The sequence below is a fragment of the Cynocephalus volans genome, chromosome 15 (genome assembly GCF_027409185.1).
Source record: "Cynocephalus volans isolate mCynVol1 chromosome 15, mCynVol1.pri, whole genome shotgun sequence".
NCBI lineage: Eukaryota > Metazoa > Chordata > Mammalia > Dermoptera > Cynocephalidae > Cynocephalus > Cynocephalus volans.
The window spans coordinates 58,226,579-58,253,516 of NC_084474.1; the positions used below are offsets into that span (position 1 = coordinate 58,226,579).

A 26,938-nucleotide genomic window follows, 5' to 3' on the forward strand; every position below is an offset into this window, starting at 1 on the left:
CATGTGCATGCCAAGAAGGGAGTCCACTGCCATGACTCACACTGAAGTCCACTGAAGCAGGATGGGAAGAAGTGACTTGTAACACAGGCACCATTTACCTCACAGAAATTCAGGTAGCACAGCTTAGTGGTTTAGAGTAAGGTCTGGAAATAAACTTCCTAGGTTTAAATCTTTGCTCCAGAGCTTATTGGCTACCGTAGAGCACCTTCTCTGTGCCAGGCATTATGCTAAGCACTGGGGAAAGAGTAAAGAACAGGACAACTTGTCCTTGCCATCATGAAGCTCACAGTCTAACGAGAGACATGGACATTACATAAATACACAAACAAATCTATACATGTAAATTGAGGAAATATGCAAGGTGCTCTGAAAATTACAGAAAGAATAAAATTCAAATTAGGGGATCAAGAAAGGATTCTAGAGGGAAGAAATATAGACTGAAATGATACAGATTGAATGATATAGATTGAAACTGGAAGAATAAGGAAGGTTTAGCCAAGCAAAGAGTGATGGAGGCAGAATGTTCATCAGGTGGGAAAAAAAACAGGTGCAAAGGCTCTGAAGGAGATGAGACTCACACATTCTAGAACCCAATGAGCCAGTGTAGCTGAAGTGCAAAAGGTGAGGAGAGATGAGGCCGCAGAAGCAAGAAGGCATGAGATGACACAGGTCCCATCGAGGGCTCTGGGTTTTATCTTAAATACGATGAGAAGCTATTCAAGAACTTTTAATCAGGAAGCAACGAGATGTGAATAAACTGTTAGAAGATCACTCTGCTTCCTGTGTGAAGAGTGGACTGAAAAGGGAACACTGGAGGAAAGCTAAGAAGCTGCCCCAGTGTTGCAGGTAAGAGACACAGTGGTTGAGACCAGAGTGGAGGCAATGAAGATGGACAGTAGCTTTTGTTTTTTACAGCATCTTTCCTCTAAAAGCTCAGAATCTGTTCAGCTCTATCGACATATTTGACCACGTTAAATCTGTGGGAGGCACAGGCACTGAAAAGTTAACTACGCTAAGAAAGGAAAACAGGATCTGATCCCAGAGGCCAGATTCCTAATCTACGTTCTAGACCCGCACTGTCCAACACAGTAGCCACTAGCCACACAGAGTTATTCAAATTTAATTTTTAGTTAGTTAAAATCAAATAAAGGTACAAAATCAGTTTCTCAGTCACTCCAGCCCCAATTCAAGAGCCTCATGTGGCTCGTGGCTACCCTACTGGACAGCAAAAAGGAACATCATCCTCACAGAATGTTCTGTCGAAAGTGCTGAACTAGACATATTGTTCTTAACCTTTTTAGGGATCATAGACCCTAAAACTAGCCCCAGAAATGATGTGCCACACAAGTACAAACACTAAAAAACTGGAAGACAATTTCAGGAACTTTGGGGACTCCCCGTAACCCACCTATGGAGCAGAGGTTGAGTCCCTTCTCCAAGACTCACAGCTGCAAAGGCAGTCTGTATTTAAATAAGAACTTGCTTTCTTATCACATCCACTTACATGTGGTCTTCTAGAAGTGAAAGATAACAAAAACTTTTTTTTTTTTTTGGCATTTGACCCAAGTACAAAATCTTTCATAATAAGCATAAGTAGGGAAATAAACATTTAAAAGCCGTGGCCCCAAATGTTACCAAGTTATATATTAGGTTTCACAAATTTGCTAAGGAAAACATGACTAGAATAAAACATTACAGTTACATTTACTCTTACAGTGTGGACAGAAGCAACTTTTAGTGCCTCAGTTAGGATGGAGTGGGAAAGCGGACCAATCAGCCGGAATCTGTTCATTTCCATCGTCAAATCACTGAAAAAGAGAAAAAGTCTTAAAGTGGAAATTTCCATCATATACAATGTCTGCGCCACTGGCAAAAATGGAGCAAGTATTCACTGAAAACGTTCAGTAGGTTCACAGCAAACTCAACCGTACCTGATTATAATGCCTGTGGCTGGAGAGATCCAAGAATATGGTTGACATGGATCTCTAGTTCCATCACCAACAACTTTTTTAATTGGTCTGGTATTTTCTCCATCATCTTTCCTTTTTCTTTTCTTGCCAATTTTCTCATCAGGCAGTTCAGTATGGTTTTTTTCTTGAGATGGTGTCAGAAGGTCAGGGATGCAGACAGTTGATTTGACGGGTTCTGTACACTGGCACACTGCTTTTATTTCCTCTAATATGTCCTAAGGGTATTTTTAAACATCTACTTTTAAATTTTGAGATTTCAATATATTATTACAAATTTAGTTGTTTTAGTTTATGTTATTTTTTTTATCCCTTTAAAAACCCACATTTTTATCCCTTTACTAATTAAACTAAGTTTATCATTATCAAAAAGTTTTTTGGGGGTTTCTAACTGAGTAGTGCTTGGCACTCTGAACAAAAAAAGAGCCAAATGTCAAATATCATGAAAACAACATGACCACTCTGACCAAATTAAGGAAAAAAAAAAATACGAAAAACAAGTTCAAGGAGAAAATCTGAGAAAATTTACACTCTATGGTATAAAAGCAGTGAGTGTGCAAAAGAAGGGAAGCTAAGCTAAATGCAGTATTAAAAGTCATCAGAATTACTCAAAATAGCTGTCATTATCAAATAGGCTCTAAAATATACCAATGAACCAATTTCAGGTATGGTGGAAGCATTATTCCAAATGCAGTATTTCAAACTATTAGCATAAAAAGGTTGGTTTTCATGTCTACTTCTGCTTATGATTTACTAAAAAATGAGAGCTCAAGATCTGCTTCATTTTACAAGATGAACAAGGTCTGGGGATCTAATGTACAGCACAGATGGTGATGAATGTGTTAATTTGATTGTGGTAATCATTACATAGTGTATAGGTACATCAAATCATCATACTGTATACCTTAAATATATTCACTCTGTCAATTAAATACATTAAAATACAAATTTTTTAAATAAAAAAGTCAAAAATTTTAAAACAAATTTGTTTCATTCAATATTCACACAACTTCCTCCCCATATTCAAAATACTACACTACAAGCCAAACTTTTGTACTATTTACATTTCTATAGCAGTGACTTCCAAAGGTAATTAAGAATATAGTGACAGAATGATGGGGAAATAGTCTGATGAATTATACCTGTTTAACAGCTGGATGAAGCCAGATCCACAACTGCCTGCTCTCAGAGGTGTCATCTGGGATCCTCTCAGACTTCCAAATAAATGTAACAGGCCCAAGTGCTTCTCTGGGATATTTATTTGCCCGGTAAAGCATGACACTCCCTTGGCGCTTTCCAGACAAGCAGTGAACTGCTGCAAATGTCAATCCTGACATAAACAAAAGCAAAACTCCATGATTTCAAGCATTGAGACTGTAGCATTATTTTCTGATAGCCATATTGTTATTTATTGTGTGTCTCCATGAGGGGTGATGTTTTAGTTTTGAGCATTGCTTAAATCAAAGCATGGCACACAGCAAGTTCTCAGTAAACATTTATTAAATGAATGATTTAATAAGAGTTTCAAGTTTCTTCCTGCCTAAGTTCACTCAACTGGTATAATGATTCTCTCACTTTACACTTTATAATGTTAGAAATGATTTTAAATGATTTTTAAATGATTCAAAATGATTTTTCTTAATTAAGCCACCCCAACTTTTCTTAAATTAATATATTCATTGGGAACAAGAAGTGTCTCACACATTTTTACATATGTTTAAATTCCAAAATGCTTACAGTAGGCACCTTTTCATGAAATGAATACATACACAAAGACTAAAACAGGATTCAGCTTCAAAAAAATTTACCTGTGTCTATGCTACACATTTGAGAAAGTGCCTTTAGTATTTCTTCCTCTCTGCCCTTCAACTCCAAACAACAGTAGTAGGATAAATCCTGCACAAAGGGGGAAACACAATTAAATACTCAGGAATTTTCATTGGGCAAAACTGCTAAGGAGCCTAAAGTCACATCAGAAAACTTCTAGAGGTCCATTCCTATTAGGAAATATTCTTAAACTCATTTGAATCAAAATCAAAATGAATCTCCATTTGAAATGTAAGTTCCAGTGTCCTAGTATTTGAAAGAAAATCTGTTTTATCTCATATGCATCAGCAAGTTCTGAGGAGGGTATATAATAACTGCTGCTTCTAAGTAAAGAACTATTTCCCCAAAATGTACCTAAGATAAGAAACAAGTATAGAAGAAGCAAGATAGTAAAAAGTTCTGCAAAATTATGCTAAGATTGCTCACTTTGGTTAGCTAATTCAGGACCTCAAGATTATTTAACACTGAGCCCAGATGCACAATGTTGCAATTAATTTATCCCATATTCTGCCCATGCTCAGTCTTGACCATGATATGCAACTTTGACTATGCAAGATACAAGGAAATATGACGGTAATGAGAATAAGACCTTACCAACTTAAATAAGATAAAGAGAGATCAGATTGAGCTAGTGAAATCGATATGTTAAAAGTTCTTAATAATAGTTATAATGGTAGCTATAATAATAGTTATAATAATATATAACAAAATGATAATACTTATAATAGTATTCACCGAAGGGTTACTGAGTGACAGGAACTGGGTTAACTCCTTACAGGGACTGTCATTTAGCCCTCCCAAAAACCTGATGTACCACGTATTGTTATCTTATTTGACAGACGAGGACACTGAGACACAGAGATTGTTACTTAAACAAAGTCATATAGTCAGAGGGTACAGAAGCCAGCATTCAAATCAGGCTCACTGACCCTGAACAAACCCCTCTGCCACAGCACCATTAAGCAATTTCGGTACACTCAGCAATTAGAAATAACAGGAAATTATAGCTACGATTCTGACAAACTCGCATTAATCAGCGCAATCACTCACACACAAAGATATCCTTCTTATCAACAGTGACTTGCTCTACTGTCAATGACCAGATGAACTTCACCCTAATTTGTACAAGCGGTGACAGCAGAGAATAATGGTTAAGAGTGCGTATCTCTAGAGTCAGGCCACTTGGGCTCAACTTCATCACTTGTTGGTTGTACGGTCATAGGTAAATTACCTAACCTCCCTGTACCTCAGTATCCATACCTGAAAAATGAAAATAACGGTAACAACTTACCTCTACTGTTATTGTAGGGATTAAATGAGTAATCACACATAAAGCATTTAAAACAGGTCTGGGCATATATCAAACACTCAAAAAATCTGTCATTACCTACTGTTTTTATTACTTGGGCTAGTCATGTTAGAAAAATATCCAATGACTTCAGCAAAAATCCTGCCCAAAATGAGAAGTAACTCATTCTTAAATAGTACTGTCTTAAAATCGAGAGATATCAGAGTACAGTGGAAAAAGCAAAGGCCAGGAGAATCAGCTGCCCAGGTGCTGTCTAGGCCACCAACAAGCTATGTGACCCTGGACAAGTCACTTCATCTCTCTAAAACCCAGCTTCCTCGATGGAAATGAAGGATTTGACTACAATCTATGTTCTGCTGCTGAGTTCTCAAATCAAAGGCTCTTAAAAGATTCTTGTACTAAATTCATACCCATTAGAACAGCTATTACCATAAAACAATAATAATAATAATATGTGTTGAGGATGTGAAGAAATTGGAACTATTGAACATTGCTGGTAGAAATGTAAAACTCTGCAGCTGCTGTGGAAAACAGTATGGTGATACCTCAAAAAATTACATTTAAAAAATGTTAATTAAAAAATACAATTACCATATGATCCAGCAATTCCACTTCTGGGTATATACCCAAAAGAACTGAAAGCAGAGACTTGAATGATATTTGCACACCTATGTTCACAGCAGCATTATTCATAGTAGCCAAAAGGTGGAAGCAAACCAAATGTCCACTGACAGATAATGGATAAACTACATGTGCCATATACATACAATGGAATATTATTCAGCCTTAAAAAGGAAATCCTGTCACATGCTACAACATAGATGGACTTTGAGGACATTATACTAAGTGAAATAAGCCAGTCACAAAAGGACAATTACTGTACGATTCCACTCATATGAGGTACCTAAAGGAGTCAAATTAAGACATAAAATAGAATGGTGGTTGCCAGGGGCTGGGGAGACAGGGAGAATGAGGAGTTACTGTCTAATGGGTACAGGATCTCACTTTGGGAAGATGAAAAAGTTCTGGAGACAGATGATGGTGATAGGTGCACAACAAGAATGCACTTAATAATGCAAAGAACTGTACACTTAAAACTGGTTAAATAGTCAATTCTATGTTATGTATATTTTACCACAATTTTAAAAAAAAGTTCTTATATTGATTATTCTGCTATATGGCTCTCAAGAGGTATCAGAGGACACCAATACCAATGGCTTTCAAAACTTGGCTAAGGCCATCCTGCCGTTGAAAGATAAGCCCTTCTGCAAAGAGCACATTTAAAAATATGTATTAGAAGAGATAGAAAGCAATCGAATTAGCTACTGGGGAGAGAGGCAATCCCATAAATACCATTAAGAGGCTCTACAACAAACTGTCCTCTCAGAGAGTTTAAAATTTAAAACATCCTTCCCAGCATCCCATTGAATGATAAACACCTAGAACAGCATTTTGAACACTGCTCGGGGTACAAATATGTTCTCAAACATCTGTTGTTGATAAATGACTACTAGATTAATCTACACTGAATAAATTCTGAACATGACCAACAAGATCCCGCATGACTGGTCCCTGGTTATTTCTCCAGCCTAAGCTCACCCTACTGTTAGCCTTGCTCTCATTCCCTTCATCTTTGTCACAAAGAATTTATTTCAATTCCTCATTCTCATCTGGCTTCCTTCTGCCTCCCTCACTCTCCCATCTTCTCCCTTGAGCCTGGCTGAAACATCACTTCCAGGGGAAGCCTTTCTGTCCTGTTAGAAACACTCATAGTACTGCACACTTTTCCCTTACAATCATATATTTGGCTAATAATTAGATTAATGTCCACCTCCCCCACTAACTTGAAGCTGCTTCATCTCCGGCATCTAGCAAAGTGCCTCATGCTCAGGAATCACTTTTAAAATGAATATCCTCAGATCAGCCAGTTAGCTCTGTTGATTAGAGCATGGTGCAGATAACACAAAGGTCCAGGGTTTGATCCTGTACTGGCCAGCTGCCAAAAATCAAAAATCATACATAACAAAACAAAACAAAATTCTCCTGTCAGATAAAATGAATAAACTCATAAACAGGACTTTGGCATACCATGAACAATTCTAAAAGTCTCTATCAGAAAGGATCTAAACAAAAAGAAAAAGAAAACCCATTACGAGAGCCTACCTGAAGGAGGCAATGTTGTGTCATGGCTCGATAGCAGGCTCTGTGGCTCTTGGCTGTTGGCCTCTCTCCGAGGCAGTAGCCCCACTTCTTGACCATGTGAAACCGCTTGGCATGCCAGATATGCGTTTCTAACCATATGTTCTTCTTTTGTCTACGGTTAAATTCTAGAATCCGGTTTATGTGACATCTTCGAGCTTTGTGGCATTTATTTTTTGAATGTTCTTTTTTCTGATGTACAGCTTTCTCTGCCTATAGTTTCAAAAGAGGTATATTCTATTTTGCAAGCATCTCACCACAAAGTTAAAAGTTAAGATTTCAAACAACTAACTTTACATTAAGTGAAGTACCTTACAGACCCCATTAATTTGTTTAATTTTTTAACTTTGTGGGTTCTCCAATGTAAGTAGAGAGGGGATACAACAGAAAGAATGAAGATTTTAGAGATAGGCAAACCTAGGAAGGAAGCACAGTTCTATCACTCACTAACTGGGCAAGCTTCATGGACTACGAAGATTAGAATATTTATGACATGTTCAATACAGTAACACAAGCTTAATATGGCTATTACTATTAGAGAATGAGAATAAATCAAATGCTAGCCTCTTGTTGTTGCTGTTTTAACCTGTAAGACTGTAACTAAAACCAAAAACTTGAGACCAAAAATATGAAAGTGGTGAAAACACATACATTTCACTTCGGTTGGGCTACAGACAGACAAATGTTAACTGCTATCACTGGCAAACAGACCTTACATTAAATCTAGAAAGTACAAAATTCCTGATTAGTTTTCACTCCTAATCACTTCCATAGCCAACCTGAACTTTTGTGAAAAAAATTCTTCTCCATTAGTTGGGAGCTCCCTTGTTGAAGTCTGACCTCACTACCAGCACAGTACCAGAACACAGAAGGGTGCTCAATAAACTGTGAATCAATTAGTAAAGACCTGGGCAACTATACAATCTTAGAATGTTCAACTCCAGAACATTCTAAGCCAAATGTGAAGCCAAAATACAATTACACTTGTATAAAAATTAAAATCAAGTTCAAGTTTTCAATTTTGAAAATGTCAAAAGGCAAATGCTAGGCATTGATGCTGATTTTTTTTTTTGCCTTCTAGCTCCAAGCTGGCCACACCTGCAAAACACAGAACCAAAACCATTTATCTGGTAAGAGGGTCAGAATTTTATTTTAAATGTGGGAGAAGAACATCAACTATTCAAAAACAAGAAGGGGTTCCAAATACTTTGTTGAAAAGAAGCTGTAATATCCAACCACCTGCTAGGGAGGTGGCAGGAGGAGGTGAGGACTGGATAATGATTAAACCAAAAATACGCTTTAAAAAAAAGCATGTCATAATGACCATGTTGTTTTGTGGTTTTCATTTTAATAACTTCTGTTAGGTTAATACTTCTCAATTTCCTCTAGGGACTACTAACCTAAACCTCCACACTAAGTGAAACTCCTACCTCTTTCTGAGCGATCTCCTGCAATCGTCTAGGAAGGCGTTTGACATTGTGGCTCATGGCCCTTCGTCTCATGTGTCGTGGCAGAGTCTGGAAAACCAGTGAATTAGAAGACTTCTGGGTCACGGCTTTTAACATAGCACTGATTTCAGCAGCTCGCGCTTGAGCAAAAGTGGAAGCTGTCAAAGGAAATGACAACATCTTTAAGAACAAGTCTTGAATCAGTGCCTTTTCTGGTGAATTTCAGAAGGAAGACAGACTTGAAGTAGATGAGCTTGCAATTTACCCACTCTAACCCCCTATCAGATGAACACCAACAGTGTTTCTATATTATACCATTGTGAGATTATTCTTCAACTTTTACATTCTTCAAGTTTTCTGCAAGGATTCAGTTTTACTTTTATAATCGGAAAAAAAAAGTTTTAAAACAGTTGTTAAAAACAGGGCCTGTGTGCAGTATATAGTACATGCAATATAATCACAACCATTTTTAAGTGCAATAATCACATTAGCAAACAAAGAACAAACGAATTTTTAACAGTGGTTTTGACTAAAAGGGGTTTTTTTCATAATATTTTCTGCTTTTTCAAACGTGATAATTATTATTAGTTTTCTTTATTGAAAAACAGATTCATTTTTTGAAGAGTACACAGGGTGCTAGGGAAATTTAAGTGAATTCCTCCAAGAAAGCATAAAGAGATTAGAAAGCACCTCTAAGTTGTGTACAAGGAATATAAAGGTTATGTGGTAATGAAAATGGGGGTGATGGGGGGTGAAAGGAGATGAGGCCAGAAAGGGCCTGAAGACAGGTCCTTTAAATGAAAGTCTTGGTTGCCATTAAAGTGCATTAAATTTGGTTCCATCTTTGGAGAATGCCACAGTGAAAAGTGTAGATGGCACATTTGGGGAGAGTGGGGGTTAAGACAAAGAGGAAGAGTTCATGAAGACTTGTAAGGAAATGGGTAAGAGAAAGGGAGAGTAGCAAGGAAGGTAAAGCCATCGGGCCCCAGGAAGCTATGTCCAAAGTTCAAGTTGGAGGTGAGAAGGAGCTGGAGTGGAAGAAGGGGAGGACAGAATTGGGGGAGGAAGAGCCAACACACTACAGAGGGCAAAGTGTTAGCACATCTGGCTGCACTAGAAACAAAGAGCTCATGATACAATCAAAGTGCACTTCTTCACAAATACCTACCAGTTATATACTTGGGAATCTCCTGAGAAGTGCCATCAGGACCTGCTTTCCATCCTCCCTTCTTTTTAAACATGACTTTGGAGGAAGACGGCTCATTGATATCAGGCTCAAGCAATGAATGGGGGGTCATTTTTGTTTGCCGCTGTCGTGAAGTTCCATAATGAGGCTCTAGTATATTTTCAAAAAGAAAATGTAAAGAAATATGTCACTCTTATCAGAGATAAAACTTATAGCAGAGCACTAACATTGCTGCATGGCAACACTGATCATGTTTTCTTTAATTTTATTTTATAATTAACATGTAATAATTGTATATATATACACGGGGTACAGAGTAATAGTTCAACACATGTATATACTGCGATGATCAAATCAGATCAATTAGCATATCTATCATCACATTTATCATTTCTTTGTGATGAGAACACTTGAACTCCTCTCTTCTAGTCATCTGAAAATACACAATAAATGGTTTTTAATTACAGACACCTACTATCAAATATAAGAACTTATTCCTCCTATCGAGATGTAATTCTGTATCCGTTAACTAACCTCTCTCTATCCCCTCTCCCCTTCCCAGCCTCTAGTAACCACAATTCTACTCTCTGCTTCTATGAGTTCACTTTCTTTTAGCTCCCATATATAAGTGATGATCATGTTTTTAATCCTACAACCTCCCTATAAAAGATGGCTATTACTATACCTAAGAGGAGGGATCTCAGGTAGAGAACTGAATTAACTTATCCAAGGTCACAAAGCTAGTAGGCACCATGATAGGTAATCATGTCACTACGATATATAAAGAACACTGGATATAACAGACACAAGGAAAATTTTCTCCATTGCATATTTATAGTGCAACATGAATTTTAAGTCTAAGCTCCCTGTTATGGTCTGAATGTTTGTGTCCCCCCAAAATTCATGTTGAAATTTTAACTCCCAAGGTGATGGTATTAGGAGGTGGGGACTTTGAAATATGATTAGGATTAGTGCCCTTATAAAAGAGGCCCCAAAGATACCCTCACTCCTTCCACCATGTAAGCACACAGCAAGAAGGTGCCCTCTATGAAAAAGAAAACAGCACTCACAAGACACCGAATCTGCTGGCATCTTGATCTTGGACTTCTCAACCTCCAGAACTGTGAGAAGTAAGTTTCTGTTATTTAGAAGCTACCCAATTTAAGATATTTTGTTACAGCAGCCTGAATAACACTCCCTTAAATACAATGACCCACATGATTCTGTATATTCAGTCTTTTATCCTAATTCTCCGGCACACTCAAATTGACAGCCACTATGCTAAATTAATAAAGAAGGAATGTCTGGGCATTCAAACCATTCTGACTTTACAATAACATCAAATACCTGTCTGTGAATAGAGGGAGAGACCAGTGGAGAATTTTACAGTGTTCTTGTTTATTTCTATTGTGGTGTTAATTATTAAGCCATTATAAAGGGCTAGCCAGTTAACTCACTTGGTTAGAAAATGGTTCTGATAATACCTAGTTAAGGGTTCAGATCCCTCTACCGACAAGCCGCAAAAAAAAAAAAAAAAAAAAAAATTATTAAGCCACTATAATCTTGAAACATGTTACAAGGTTTCTCATTGTGAGGTTTTAATGAGATAATATGAGTGAAAGGCTCATTAAATGGCATGGCAGGCATCAATGGTTGGATCTGAATCTAGATCTTATGAATTTGAATCTAAAATTTACATAATCAGACTGAATGCACACTGTTCTTTAAAGTATTTCAAAAAAGTTCTTGGCCACCTGTTTTTGCTATCTTCCCAAACTGGCATTTTCTACTGCTGCCCCACCCAATGAACAACTGTCACCTTACTAACACCTTGTAAGATTCTAAAATCTGCACATAAGTTAAATGCAGATATGATAACTGTACTGATTACTATATGAAATACAGAAGTGTAATTTAATAATAATTGATGCCACGGTAGAATAAAATAATTCAGTTGTAAAAATACATACAATTAATTTTCATTATTTTTCATTATTTAATCAATTTCATTATAGTTATGGTCTATAAACTCACAGCAAACACTGAATTAGTGAATACTGAACCATTGCTCTTGGGGGAATATATATAAAAATATATGTGTGTATGCAAGGGGTCTTCAAAAACGTCATGGAAAGAGTCATATTATCTTGTAATTCTATTTTTCCACAAACTTTTTGAAGTACCTTCCTATATCTCAATCTCACATAGATTATACTCTTAATTCCTAAAAACAACTCATCCTGGTAGATTCTATTTCCATTATTTTACAGACTTGCACAAGGCCACCCCGCAGTTGAAATTCAAACCCCAGTCAGAGCCAGAGCTTCTTGCACTGTACTGTACTGCCTTTTCTACTGTCTATTCTCTAGCCATCTCTGCATGAGAGCTGGAACAAGAAAGCAGCTGCGAACGCACACATGGGACAACTCAAACTTTTCCTGCTCTGTGCATGTCCACGAATGACTGACAAAGCTCCACGAGTATTGATTTTGGGGTTACAAGTAAACTTAAGTGAGGAGGCAAATTTGTAAATATGAAATTTGAGAATAATGACTGTCTGCTATATCTATTTGTAATTCAGCTCATTTACTGTTAAGATGATGACTATCAAAAGGAGCTGACAAAGTGATTTGACTTAAATGGGAGTAGAGAAAGCATCCTGTGTATCTTACCTTGTTTTTGAGCTTGGAAAGGTTTCCCACCTCCATTACGGTGCTTTACTCCTCTATCAGCCACAAAGCCAGAGGATAAAGTCACATTGGTAGGTTGGTTTCTCATTTTCTTAGCATGTTTTCTTTCTTTTGCATTAGACATTTCTGGAAAGGAAGTAATAAATTTAATACAGGGAGAGAGACCATCCATTCAAAAATAAAAATAAATTTAATAAATAAATATTCATAAGACTCAAAATAATTCTTCAACATACTAAATCTTCATTTATTGTAGGTGGATTGATGATATCAAAATGTTATCATGATATTGACCTACAGCAGGGGTTCATAACTGGGGAGATATCTAGGAGGACTATCAAATGTTATTAACACCAAAACCCCAATTCAACAGAAAATAAATAAATTGATGGAAGAGACCCTACTAGTATATTCCAGTTTGCACTGACAAATAATTAAATCATATATAAAAGTTTACCCTGCATAAAGTCTGCTGGAAGAATGAAAAGTTAGGTGAGATAAAATCACTATGTGGGGTAAAAAAAAATAAATTAGTTAAAGCATTTTATCTTAGGTGAAATAAGAGCCACCTGAATCAATGAGATATAGAACACCCTATTCCAAATGGATAACCTCTATAAAAACTGAACATAAATTACTGATGTTTTCATTTCATTTCTGAAATGAGGCCAGCTATATCTTTAATTTATAACAGCAACAGATAATGATTTCAATTTGAAGAAAGAAGGATAAAGGACAAAAACCTAGCGGAACCTGATTGATTTACTCAGTAGTTCCCGACTGTCAAACTCAACCACCCTTTTTTTATTAAATCAGTTTTTCATTTTGAAATAAAATTCATCAATAACATAACCAACTAGCTACATAACTTTTATCAACACATAACCTACCATATATGCCCTAATTGTAACATAAAAGAGAAAAGTTTTTAATTTTAATAAATAATATTTATTTCTGTATGTAACTATTTCACCACAACTGTACTAGATGACATTATAAAGTAGAAAGAGATTTTGGACCCAGGGGATAATCACATCAACACAAGCACTGGCACAGGCACTGGCACAATCCATAAAGCTGGAGAAGGGTCCTGGAAGCCCTCCCTCACCATGCAACAGTCATTAACTCTTTCATTGCTGACTATAGGAAAGTCTGAAGGGTCGTGGATAGGTAGGGAAGCTCAGAGTAGCAGATATTTACCAAGCTGTTCTCAAAGCATTTTTAGACTAGTTTTTACTTCTACGTATACATAGAATTACCAGGAACGCAACAGCTACAAAGGGAAAGCAATACAGGTGTGTCGTACTAGTGCCTCAAAGAGTAGGTAACAATAATACCACTGGTGGGGTAATTTTCCAAGCGTTGGGAACACTCCTTGGTAAAGTACAAAAAAAAGTACAAACTTGCTTCAGTTTGTTGCATTCCTGGGAAACTCAGTGTACAGTAAAGTAAAACTGTGCAACCAAAACTTTTATGTAAAACAGAGGCAGGTGCTGGACTACTGTGGAACTTTTCTAACATCTAGCCCCTGCCCAATAAATGCCAACAGTGTTACCCCAATCGCTATGCCAACCAAAACACCTGCACAAACTGCCAAAATGCCATATCAGGATTTGTGCCACTCCTGCTGAGAGCCACTGAATTAACTACTACCCATTCACTTGCCTCCTCTTCCAATGCAAGACCCCATCAAAATTAAGGGTTGCCTGTGTGGTGTAGTGTTAAGAGCCTTCTCTCTGGAGTTAGAAGGCCTGGATTCAAATACATTCCTTACCACTTTTTAGTTATATAATCTTAGGAGAATTACTTTCTCTCTATGAGCCTTAGGCTCCTCCTCTACAGATGGGAATGATCACAAAGTTGTGGTAAGAATGAAATAAACCTTATATACACATAAGGTTTTGGCTTTACGAAACACCACATGTACATAACTCAGCATGGGCCTTTAGACAAACTAAATGCTAAGTTTATGGTAGCTACTATTCTTAATAAATAAAATAATGGACTTATATCATTTCACTGTCTTACTCCACTTTACTTTCACCTAGGTGAAAGACAACCATATCTATACCCAAAAACATTTTTCAAATTAAACAATGTGTAGCAGGTAAATGGAGTGCTACAGAACTGGTTGGCTAGTGAAGCACCTGATTGAGATCAATCTGCATTAAGAATCATTCAAAATATTTTATGAAACCACTTAGTCTACCTACTGTTACCTGCTTGAATCAGAACTTAGCCAGCAAGACAGAGCACTTACCCTGGGATCCCAGGTTCTGCTCCAGATTAGAATGAGTCAAGAGCAGGCTGGCATTAGATTAGGTAACCTTGGGATGCCACATCTCTGAGTTTAGGTTCTGGACTAAAAAATGAGCACACCGAACTAGCAATGGTCCTCAAACAGTTCAAACAGCAGAAGAGGATGAATACAGAATGCAACATTGTGAAATCTGAGGATTTAGCTTAAAATAGTTTCCAGAAGGAATCTTAACTCTTAACATTAATTCAAGTCAATATTACATCTATTCCTAACATTGATAGTTTGTGTTTTTCATATTCATTCATTTTAGTTTATTTATTTATTTTATTTTACTAAAGAAAAACTTTAATGAGCACTAAATATGTGCCAGGTTTTGTAAAAATGTTTTCCCAAAATCTTCAAGTAAAATGGACATGTTATGTTTTTTCATAAAGCTTAGTATCCTGTGGTTGACCAGACATAGCCCTTGGTGTAGTGGACTCATTTTAGAACCTGTAAATTAACCAGATGATCTCAGTTTTCTTCCAGATCTAAAAAGTTGATGATTCAAACTTGATATAAAATCTGCCTAAGAATAAAGATATCTTTTTTCACAAGAAATATTTTACACAAGTTGAATTATTTGTAATGCTCCCATAGCTCCTTATTTCAAGAATCATATAGTGAATTATTTTGTAAATAAAAAGCATCTCCTAATTCTCCAATTTAACCAAATATAACAAGCATTTGGGTACCTAAGTCTCAGGCTGTGTGTAATACCAAAGTAGTGTAAGGATGTGGTCTCTTTTCCTTAAAGAATTTAGTTGTCTTAAGAATTAATTGAGAACTGTATGTGTCAGGCACTATTCTACATGCCTTATTCACTTAATTCTCACAAGTCTATGAGGGAGGTACTAGTATTATCCTCATTTTATAAATAAAGAAACTGAAGCACAGACAGGTTATATAATCAGCCCGTGGCCACTAAGCTTGTGATTGTGCTGGGATTCAAACCAGGCTGTCTGGCTCGACTCACTAATCTTAAAACACAAAACAATTCGAGAATAAGACCACATATAATAAATACTAAGTTGTGTATTATTGCACAATAGGAACCCGGATAAGGAAAAAATGTGAATCAGCAGGAAAAGTCAACGAGAAAACAGGATTTCAGTTAGTTGGAATTTGGACAGATAGGGAAGAAAGAGTATTCAGGAATTTACTGTGTGAATACAGGAGTGATGACTCTGGAGGACTAGAGTGGGCAGAGAAGTAGAGAGGATGAAACTGAATAGGCAAAGGGAGGCCAGACTGTAAGGACCTTTATTCCAAGCTGAAGCCTTTAATCCAGTGAAAAAGATCTTTAGGTTCTTGAGCCAGAATAGGAAAGCCAGAACCTTAGCAGTATGTAGGCCAAAATGACAGGGAAGAAAGGGGATTTTCTTAAATTACGTTTTGAAAGCAGGGAAGAACAGGGATCTTATGTGCCTTTTTTCACTTTTGCATCGCCAGCATCTAACAGAGTGCCCTGTACAAAGTAGGGGCTCGATATACATTTGTCGAATGTGTGCATGTACGCATGAATGAAGAACTGAAGCGTGCCTATAATATATACTAGTATTAACAACATAAAAAAAATACTTAGCCAAGTACCATCTCTTCTGATACAACATGACTTGTCCAGAGACCAGCTCTGGGACCACTAGCTAGACCAAGATCACTATCCTTCTTTTCGCAATTAGATCCCAGTTCCTACAGCTCTGATCAGACCGAAGGAGACCTTGTAAAGCCCGAGGGACGTGGGGGAAGCGGGAAGGTGGACAACGCCCAGATCCTAGCGTGGCCCCCTGAATGACCCGTCTTATTTCTTTAGTGTGGCAGAAGAGGGGGTGCAAGCCCATTCCCAAGACGGCCTCCGCCCGGGGGCGCAACGCGGGGAAATGACAGACGTAAGGGGCTCGAGTGCAGGAGCCGAAGGAAGTGAAGCACCGTGTAGTGGGGCCCCCGGCGCAGGCATCAAGGAAAGGAGATCAACATGGGCTGAGGGAGAGAAGATGCGGAGGGGAGTCGGCCAGGGCGTGGGCGCCGGGCAGGGGGCGGCCACACACCCTCCCCCCAAACTCGTGGACCCCGGCAGGCACCAGCCACTCAAGACCTACCGGCCAGACGCTCTGAGGACTCCCCGGGTCAGAATGACAAGCCTCTGCGACAGTCCCCTCCAAGGCGACGCGCGCGGCCAGCAAGCTGCAGGACGCATGCGCCAGCGCGGCCGCTTCCTCCACGAGGCCTGGAGTCGCGCCGAGACTACAGTTCCCAGAATGCCGAGCGAAGCCAACCTCCGCGGCGCCTTAGGGCAGCGGCGCTGCAGAGGTTGGTCAGTTGCGTGAGAAGCGAGAGGGGCTGGTGTAAAGTCGACTACTGGAGGGGCTGCAAGAGAGAAGGATCTGCCATGTCGTCCTTGGTCAGAAGAGTGATAAGCACAGCGAAAGCCCCAGGGGCCATTGGTCCCTACAGGTAATATGGCCTGTGGGAACCCTGACGGATCCCAGGCTTGGGGATAGGAGGTTCGGGGCTGGGGCCACTCCCGGTCAGAGCCGAAGCTGGCCTCTGGGATCATCCGGACCAACCCCCACGAACACGCGAGTAAACTGAGCCCAGAAAGGGAGCAAGGAACGCACCCGGGACCCACAGCGAATTGAGAACCCCAGTGGGATCGGGAGCCTGCGCTCGGGGGACATTGCCCCCGCCTGAGACGGTCTCGCTCCGGAGCCAAGTCAGCCAGAACGCTTTCTCTGGTTAGAAGTGGTCTGACCCTGATTTTTGTTTGAGGCGTTTTTGGTTTTTTGGTAACAGCTTTATTGAAATATAATTCACGTACCATAGCATTCACCCCTTTAACGTGTACAGCTCAGCGCTTTTTACCATACTTACAAAGTTGTGCAGCCGTCACCACTTTTTAATCTCAGAACATTTTCATCACCCCGAGGAGTTTACAGCCCAAAATACTCTGAGAGAAAGGATAATAACAGGACTAGCCACAATACGAGGCAGGATCCGTACACGGTGTAAGAAAGGCTCAACCAGAGGACTCTTGGGATCCAGGGAAAAGAAAGGCTTAGTTACCTGCTCAGGGAAAGTATGGGTGCATGTGTGTGTAATGGCTTTTAGTGGAGTTTTATTTATAGTAACAATATTGGAAGCAATGGTGACTGGTTAAATAAAGTATATCCATATAGTAAAATACATAATTGTTAAAAAAAAAAAATGAGAAGGCATTCTACATATAGTTATGGAAAGACTTTCATGATACCCTGTTGAGTGAAAAAAACAAAGTGTACAAGAGTGTTTAATATACCATATTTTGTGTAAAAAGAGAGAATATATATTAGTTTTTGTTCGTGTATGTATGAAGAAACTTTGGAAGAATACATAAAGAGGAACAATGGTTCTGGGCTGGGAACGGAGCAAGTGGGGGACAAGGCTGGAAGGGAAACTTTACTCTGATTCTTCGTATATTTCTGGATTTTTGAACCATGTGAATGTTCTTGTATTCAAAAAAATTAAATTGTAAGCCTTTTAACAAGATTCAGAAAGTCTAAGAATACTTCTGTGAAAGTACCTGGCTTTCACCCTGGCCCACAAATAGATAACTATTGACTTTGTCAATCTGTAATCTGTTCTCAGGTTGAATAGTACCCTGGCTAACACCGTTTCTACTCACTGTCCTGTCCTTGACCTATTTAGAGATACTCTATGTACTTTGTACAAGAAAGAAAGCAGGATTGTAATATTCCTGGTTGACTCGGAGGTGGGGTTAAACTGTCTTTATGAAGTTGCAGGCAAAAATAAGAGAATCATCATATGAATGTGCCAGTAGGGCAAGAAAAAAGCTGTCAACCAGCTTCACGGTGTGCAGACTTTCCAGGACATTGTGTCTCTTGTGCATTGTATATCTAAAGGATACAAAACACTAGGTTACTAGAAATGGTGCTTATTTTCAGTATTTTATGTTGAAAATAAAAATCACACTCCAACAAACATTATATCCTGATAAAGTTAACTGGACATGTTTTAAGAACAATTTGGAAACAAGAGTTTTTGTACATGAAGTTTGTAGTGAGTTTCCTTTTTGAAAATTCTTGGCCCTCTCCAGGGAGAATTCAAATGTGTTGAACTTTCAGTCCCTGGCATTGGGATGAATGGGGTGTTGTCACTAATTAGCTAGTCAGCTCAGCACATTTCAGGAGTACTTCAGGACCGAACCTTGAGGGATTTCAACACCACCGTGCCTTGCATTGCTTACCATTTTGCTAGCACACCATCCAAATAGTCATAAATTTTTGAAGCAATTGCCCATAGGGCACAGATTATGATTCGAGAATTATTATTCAAATGCTTTTGAAAGTGTGATTATCTTTTGACCTTGAAGTAGAACAATATACTTTTAAATTTTCTGGAACCTAACAACTTGTCTATTAGGATTCTTCACATGCTCAGAAAGTGTCAACTATCCAATTTTTTGTGAACAAATCTCTTTAAATCTATGAGATAACTCCCATAGCTCAGATAGTCTCAGAGTTCCAGCGCTTACTTTTAGTATTGTAAAAATAAATGAGTTTCTTTTTACTATCACAAAATTTTCTATAAATGATAATGCATATGGGCTTAAACTATGTTTCACATATGGGGAGAGTTGAAAGTACTTTGCAAAGGGCCTTAGGGCAGACAGCTTAATTGTACACAGGACAGTTAATAGAAACAGTGTTAGCCATGGTACTATTTAACCTAAGAACAGATTACAGATTAACAAACTCAAGAGTTATCTGTTTGTGGGCCAGGGTGAAAGCTAGGTACTTGAGAAGAATTCCTAAACTCTCTGAATTTTGTTACCAAGTTTACCAGTATACCTTCTTCAGCTCTCCAAAGCCCACACTATAAGCCAACAGGTCCTGCCAAAAAGATATTTATTGACAGTCACAATCGTTTATGCTGCTAAGTAGTTAGTGAGCAAAACATCCAACAGAAGTTACATTGTGCCTGCTATTTGTGGATGCACAACTCTATACATTTATCAAAACTCATGGAATTCTACACTTAAAATAAGTGATTTTAATAAGTAACTTACACCCCAATAAAGCTGTAAAACAACAACAAAAATGCAATGCCAAGAGCACTCTAAAAAAATAAGTAATCATTCTCAGACAAGATTAGTCACTGCTCGTTGAAGGGTCAATTAAGGGTGCACTTTTGAGAGTACACTTCAAAGTGTGAGGAATCACTTGTGCCCTGCATAGCTTCAGAGACACAGTAAGGCACTACGCCTGCCCCTAAGGAGTTTACAGTCTAAGATACTCTGAGAGATAGGATAATAACAGGACTAGCCACAGTATGAGGCAAGATCCTGTACATGGCATAAGAAAGGCTCAACCAGAGGACCCCTAGGATCCAGGGGAAAGAAAGGCTTAGTTACCTGCTCAGGGAAAGTATGTATGTATGTGTGTGTAATGGCTTTTAGTGTAGTTTTATTTATAACAGCAACATTGGAAGCAATGGTGACCTTTCAACAAGCAGTGACTAAGCTTGCCTGAGAATGATTACTTATTTTTTTAGAGTGATCTTGGCATTGCATTTTTTTGTTTGTTCATTTAACAGCTTTATTTAGGTGTAAGTGGTTATTTATAAAAATCATCTATTTTAAGTGTAGAGTTCCATGAGTTTGGTAAATGTATAGAATTATGCATCTAGGACAATCAAATTTTATAACGTTTTCGTCACCCCCCCAAAATTCCTTCCTACTTATTTGTGGTCAGTCCCCACCCCTGGCCCTAGACAACAACTAATCTACTTTCTGCTGCTATTATTTTGTTTTTTCTAGAATTTCAAATAAATAAAATCAAACAATATGTAATCTTTTGCTGGATCTATCAGTGAGGTTTTTTGTTTTTGTTTTTGCTTTTTTGCTATCATGAATAATGCTGTTCTGAACATTCACGTAAACTCTTTGAATATACGTTTTCATTTCTCTTAGCTAGTTGCCTAGGAAAGAAATTGCTGGGTTGTATGTTAAGTGTATGTTTAAATTTTTAAGAAACTGCCAAACTCTTCTGAAGTGGCTGTACTATTTTGCATTTCTGCCAACAATGATGAGGGTTCCACTCGCCCCACATCCTCACCAGTGCTTGTTATTAGTGCTGTCTTATTGTGTGTAGTGGTATCTTACTGTGGTTTTGCTTTGCATTTCTCTAATGAGTAGTAATGTTGAGTATCTTTCTTGTGCTTCTTAACTCTTTGTATATTTTCTTTTCTGAAGTATTCAAATCATTTTCCTGTTTTTTATTGGGTTGTTTGTCTTCATATTATTGAGTTCTAAAAGTTCTTCATGTATTCTGGATACAAGTCATTTATTAGATATGTGTTTTGCAAGTATTTTTCTCCCAATCTGCTACTTGCCTTTTTCTTTTCTTAAAGATATCTTTGATAAACAAAAATAAATAAATAAAAGTTTTTAATTTAATTTAATTTTTTATTTTTATTTTTCTGGGCAGCTGGCTGGCACAGGGATCCAAACCGTTAACCTTGGTGTTACAACACCACACTCTAGCCACCTGAGCTAAAAAGCCAGCCTAAGTTTTTAATTTTAATGAAGTCAAATTTGTCCAATTTTTATTATTTTACAGTTTTTACTTTTTGTGTCTATCAACTGAACTTTATGTTTTATATTTATATTTTACATATACACTGGCTTTCTGTTCATTGCAGTCAAGCTGTGTTAGTCGGCAGGACCGTTTACATTTCAGGACAGCTAGGCATGGACCCTTCTAGTGGACAGCTTGTGCCAGGAGGGGTAGTGGAAGAAACTAAACAAGTAAGTCATTTTCCACATTTGAAGTTTCCTTTTCTACTACTTTTTAGTATTGAAGAGTATTAGGAATCCATTTGCCTGATTAGTTTTATAGAGATTAACAGATAAATGCCTTTTAAGCTACTTACTGCTTGATTTAAGACAGTATTTGATTTAGGAGAGTTGGAAATTTGATGAATCGTTTATCAAAAAAGAGACTCAACTTCCTTGTCACTAAGGTGACTTTAAACCTGAATTATTGAAATGAGATAACATTTTGCCATTTCCACATGGGTTGGGAAATTTTCATGGTCACTGATCAGCATACCTCCCCCATCCAGAAAAAAGCCACCTCTGCAAAAGTAAAAAGTCAACATTTGTTAGTAACAGAGAAGTATCAGAGATTATACACAGTATGTTTTTAAAAATAAGAATGGGGAAATACAATTCTAATCCTAAATGGAATTAAACGGTAATTTAATGCATTCATGAGTCATTTAGAATACTCAAAGATAGGAAACAACTTCAGTGTCCATAAGGAACTAGTTGAATAAATAGTGCTAGATTCATACAACTAAATATATGTGGAAAGATCTTCAAGATAAATTGTTACATGATAAAATAAAACCAAGATGCAGAACAGCATTCACGATATGCTATGTGTGTGTGTGTTTGTATGTTTAAAGATATGTACGTTTATGCCAGTGTAAGTGTTGACTGTCTCTAGAAGGATATACAAGAAACTAGAAACTTCCCTATGAAGAGGGAAACTGGGGAGAGGGAGAATAAAGGTGGGAGACATCTTTTCACTGTAAATACTTTTTTACAGTTTTCTAATTTTTTTTTTTTTGCCATATCCATGTATTACCTATTTAGAAGATTATTTTTTAAAAACATGAAAATATAATCAAGTATTATACTGCGACCAGTAAAGTGAGGAGGAAGAATGAATTGAAAGAAATAAGTTAAGGAGAAGGTAAAAAACTAATGTTTTTCCAGAGGCCAGAGTGTCAAACATATACAAGAGTACCTCAAAAAGTTCGTGGAAAAATAGAATTAAAAGATAATATGAATGTTTCTACTGACTTTTTGAAAACTCCTCATATATAACTTACTGTTTTTTGAAAAAAAGGAAAAAGAACCCTTTAAAAAAAATATTGCTTTACATGAAAATGTTTTAATGCTTACTAGCTCATACTTTTCTTTGCAGTGATATGGAATGAGGAACTCCAGAAATGATTTCTGTCTCAGCTTAATGGACATTGACTAAAAACTTGACACATTTTAGCATTAGCAAGGGACTTCAGTCCCATTTTTTTGCTCACAAAATGATATAGCCTCTTTTCACTGTACTTCAGAAAGATTCATTCCATTAAGGGAATTCATTTGTATAGAAATATCCTAAAAAGAGTAGGGAGAATTTTTCTGCAACAAAAGCTATTTAAGGAAGTACTAGTAAAAGATGATTAAATGCATTTATTTAAAGCTTTAATATAACATCAGTTCCTCAGGCCTTTCTTGGCTTGGTTCACAGGCTCTTACAAACGTGGGTGAAATTCTGAAAGCTGCAGGCTGTGACTTCACTAATGGTGAGCAACTCGATATTACTTCACATTTCTGTTTGGTATTTCTTTGGTCTTTTTGAAAAACATGGTATCTAGTAATATGTCCTGCCATATCTTCTTTGCTTTCTAAAGTTGTTTTGTCTGGGAAACAACATTGTTTTACTTTACTTCTTCAGTCCCGTTGTAATCAAGACAGTCACAGAATCATATATACTATTTTTTTAAGGAATGTTTTGGACCAGACCAAATAGCTAAACCTAATGACAATGTATATATCTTCTAGTGGTAAAAGCAACTGTTTTGCTGGCTGATATAAATGACTTTGGTGCTGTCAATGAAATCTACAAACAGTGTAAGTGAATTGTCTTTATTCCTATTTTCCATTTTAAAGAGAAATGATCTGTTAACATAAATGGGTGTACGTAATGCTTCTATTATTTATCTTTCTTTCTTTCTTTTTTTTTTTTTTGGTGACTGGCTGGTACAGGGATTGAACCCTGCACCCTGTTGCTTATATCTAAGAACTGACTAATCTATGAAGCACTTACCAGATTATGCAGTGTTGAATAACAATACAATGTCTGAAAACTAATATGAAATTCTTTTAAATTCAGATTTCAAGAATAATTTTCCTGCAAGAGCTGCTTACCAGGTTGCTGCTTTGCCTAAAGTAAGTGCACTTTTAAAACGACTAATGTATACAATTTTAAATTTCTACATTGTTTTCTGAATATAATAAACTAAATACTGTGAAAGAAAACTTAAAAAGAAAAGAAATAGTCCCTGCCTCCCAGGAACTTAAAGTCTAAAAGGAAACACCCCATATTACATGCAAGAAAAAAAATTAAGAAACCTCATAAGGCAACACATGAGCATAAACATAACAGAATCAGAGTAATTAAATTGTGAGAAAAAGCAAAACAGCAGCTGTCTTGTAATGTTAGGGGACTATTAATTTGAGCCAGGTTTATTTATAAGATCTGCAGTAAAAATTACACTTGGATATTGTGTAATAAAAAATCTAGACCTTCCACTAGAAAAATAATCTTCAAACCAGTGCACATATATCTCACCATTCTGATTTTGGTATTCTGATCTAACTAGAAGCTGTGCCTCTTAACAGTATGATATTCCTCCTTATAAAAAAGGAGCTGTTGTTGACTTCCACTTGTAATTTTCCACTAAAGAAAATTTATCTCCTAAGAGAGGCATTTTGTATTGCTTTAATTAGTTGTTACTTGGAATGATCATCTTCATCAGACTTACTAAGGTATTGGGTGTAGTAGAAAGAACTCTGAAGTTGGAATTACATGACAAAGGTTTGAACCTGTACTATCTAGCGTTGTGACTTGGGACAAGTTAATTAACCTTCCTCAGCTTTAGTGTATAATTCTGCAAATTGTGGGGAGAACATCTAATAGGGCTGCTGTGAGAATCATAGGAGCTAATATGTATGAACATGCCTACCATGATAACCTGGCCTATTGTGGATTCTTAGTGAATATTTCCTTTGAAAAGTTCAATGTTAAAAATTCTGTATTGCTTAGAGGTGAGATAGAGGGTGTTGGGGAGGGATAAACTGGTAAAGGGCCGTGAAAAACAATTACATTGTACAATGTGGAATATACTAATTATACTGATTTGAGCCTCACATATCGCACACAGTATTGATATTCAACTCTGTACCCCACAGATAGGTACAATCAACGATGTTATAATAAAAAAAAATTAAATTTAAAGAAGATAAATGAAAAAAGAATTCTGCATTGCTGTTAGCTGCATATGTCTTTAAGTAGGTATTATGGAGCCCTCAGTTTATATAAAATGATCAAAACATTGTTTCATGATTTTCCTCACAGGGAGGCCGTGTCGAGATTGAAGCAGTAGCTGTCCAAGGACCTCTCACAACAGCAGGACTATAAGTGGGCCCCATGTTATTTAGTCTGAATTTTTCATTATGTTTTAAATTAACATCTTAATTTTAACAATTGATGAAAGTGTAAGTTTGACTGAAATATATGGAGTTATTATGGAAATACCACATAATAGGGAGAGTTGAACATGACTTGAAGATTAGATAGTGAATCCAATTACTGGTGTTTAAATTACACATAGGTACACCCATATTACCGAATGTAGAAGAGACACTCATTACATAGTTACTCAAATAAATAAAAGTAAAGGGAAATAACATGTAGGCAAGATGAGTTATTGTTCCCGAGATAATCAAGAGCACACCTAACACAATTAAATTCTGTTAATTTAATGATGTGAAATATTTAGTTCTTATGTCAGATGTGATTATGACACATATTGAGTACAATTAAAGTATTTAAATTTGAATGGTAGAGGTAAAGAAGAAGAAAGTGGACCAAAATTTTATATAGATAATATTTTTCTAATGGAAATAAAAGACATGCAGACTTCCCTTGGTGTGATTTTGTTCACTTATTTTTTAACACTTTAATTTATACATTAAAACATATCACTTAATAAAAGGAAAGGGTAGGGAGGACCATGAAGTGAAATCTCCGACTATTTCAGTTCTCAAAGTTCACTTCTGCCTTTGTACATTTTTACACTGTTGTAATCAGGCTATGTATAACCATTTTGTGTTTGTTCTTTAAAGTCTTTTAACATTTTTAGAAACTACTAATGAAGACCTCCTCATTATAGAATAAATTCCAACACAGATTTATAGATTAAAAAGTAAAAGTCCCCTTCACTCACTCTCCATTTCACTTACCACCCTCCTAAAGAGAAGGAACCACTTCTGAGAGTTTTATGTATAACTGGCAGATAGCTTTCTATTCATTACATGCTTGATTTTCTGGTTTGGTTTTGCTTGCTTACATCAGTAGAACTTTACTGTGTATATTTTTCTACAAATTGCTTTCTTCTGTCTTGTAGATCTGTTCATATAAATACATATAGATCTACCTCATTTTTAAACTGATGCAGGGTGTTCTTTTATGTAGGTATATCCTGGGTGATTTAACCATTCCCCCAAACAATTTGTTGTTTTCAGAATTATCATATTACAGCATTGCTGCCATAATGATGTTACAATACACACACCACAAAAAATTACACATTAGATTCTTAAGAGCCATAGGGAAAAGCAAAGCAAGGGGAGTTGAAGGGCTGGATGGTTAGCTCACTTGAGAGAGCGTGGTGCTTGTAACACCTGGGTCAAGGGTTTGAATCCACTTACCCACCAGTTGCCCCAAAAAAAAGAAAAGAAAAAAGATTGAGCTGGGCAGTTGGTTAGTTCAGTTGGTTAGAGGGTGGTGTTATATAACACCTAGGTCAAGGATTTAGATCCCCATACTGGCCAGCTGCAAAAAAAAAAAAAAAAAAAAGATGAGGCGAGTTGGAGACTACTTCGGGGATTACAACTTTAAGCTCAGTGAGAAGACCTCACTGAGGTAGGTGACATTGGAATTATAAAAACAACTACTGAAGTTTATTGAATTTTTTTTCTGTATCTGTGAGATCATATGATTTTTTTCATTTAATTTGCTAATATGATAAATACAACTAATTAATTTCATAATGTAGAACCACCTTCCCATTCCTAGAATAAATTAAACTTAGTCAATATATGTATTTATATACATATATACACACATATTTATAAACATGTATTATACATCCTTAAATTCAG

General features: G+C 37.0%; 2 protein-coding genes across 2 annotated transcripts in view; one reads left to right on the forward strand and one right to left on the reverse strand.

Moving 5' to 3' along the window:
* POP1 (POP1 homolog, ribonuclease P/MRP subunit) overlaps positions 1–17,110 on the reverse strand; it is a 37,399-nt gene extending 20,289 nt beyond the window's left edge. Inside the window, exons 1-9 of the mRNA XM_063079664.1 lie at positions 17,025–17,110; positions 12,609–12,752; positions 9,919–10,086; positions 8,733–8,908; positions 7,267–7,515; positions 3,776–3,863; positions 3,110–3,297; positions 1,932–2,185; positions 1,715–1,808 (exon numbers count right to left, since the gene is read on the reverse strand). Of these exons, the coding sequence (XP_062935734.1) occupies positions 1,715–1,808; positions 1,932–2,185; positions 3,110–3,297; positions 3,776–3,863; positions 7,267–7,515; positions 8,733–8,908; positions 9,919–10,086; positions 12,609–12,750 (1,359 nt within the window). The 5' untranslated portion in view covers positions 12,751–12,752; positions 17,025–17,110. The remainder of the gene's footprint in view (positions 1–1,714; positions 1,809–1,931; positions 2,186–3,109; positions 3,298–3,775; positions 3,864–7,266; positions 7,516–8,732; positions 8,909–9,918; positions 10,087–12,608; positions 12,753–17,024) is intronic.
* Positions 17,111–17,200: 90 nt separating this feature from the next.
* On the forward strand, positions 17,201–25,821 carry RIDA (reactive intermediate imine deaminase A homolog). The gene is made up of 6 exons (XM_063080012.1): positions 17,201–17,379; positions 21,625–21,730; positions 23,241–23,295; positions 23,555–23,623; positions 23,886–23,941; positions 25,131–25,821. The coding sequence occupies exons 1-6, from the start codon at positions 17,315–17,317 to the stop codon at positions 25,191–25,193; spliced, it is 414 nt and encodes a 137-aa protein (XP_062936082.1). The 5' UTR covers positions 17,201–17,314; the 3' UTR covers positions 25,194–25,821.
* The last annotated feature ends 1,117 nt before the right edge of the window (positions 25,822–26,938 follow it).

What these genes read in the sequence shown, in the direction of transcription:
- RIDA (XM_063080012.1), top strand. Translation starts at nt 17,315, where the DNA reads ATGTCGTCCTTGGTCAGAAGAGTGATAAGCACAGCGAAAGCCCCAGGG. An exon ending in GGGGCCATTGGTCCCTACAG is followed by an intron (nt 17,380 to 21,624) that starts GTAATATGGCCT and finishes TGTTCATTGCAG; the next exon opens with TCAAGCTGTGTTAGTCGGCA. An exon ending in TAGTGGAAGAAACTAAACAA is followed by an intron (nt 21,731 to 23,240) that starts GTAAGTCATTTT and finishes CTTGGTTCACAG; the next exon opens with GCTCTTACAAACGTGGGTGA.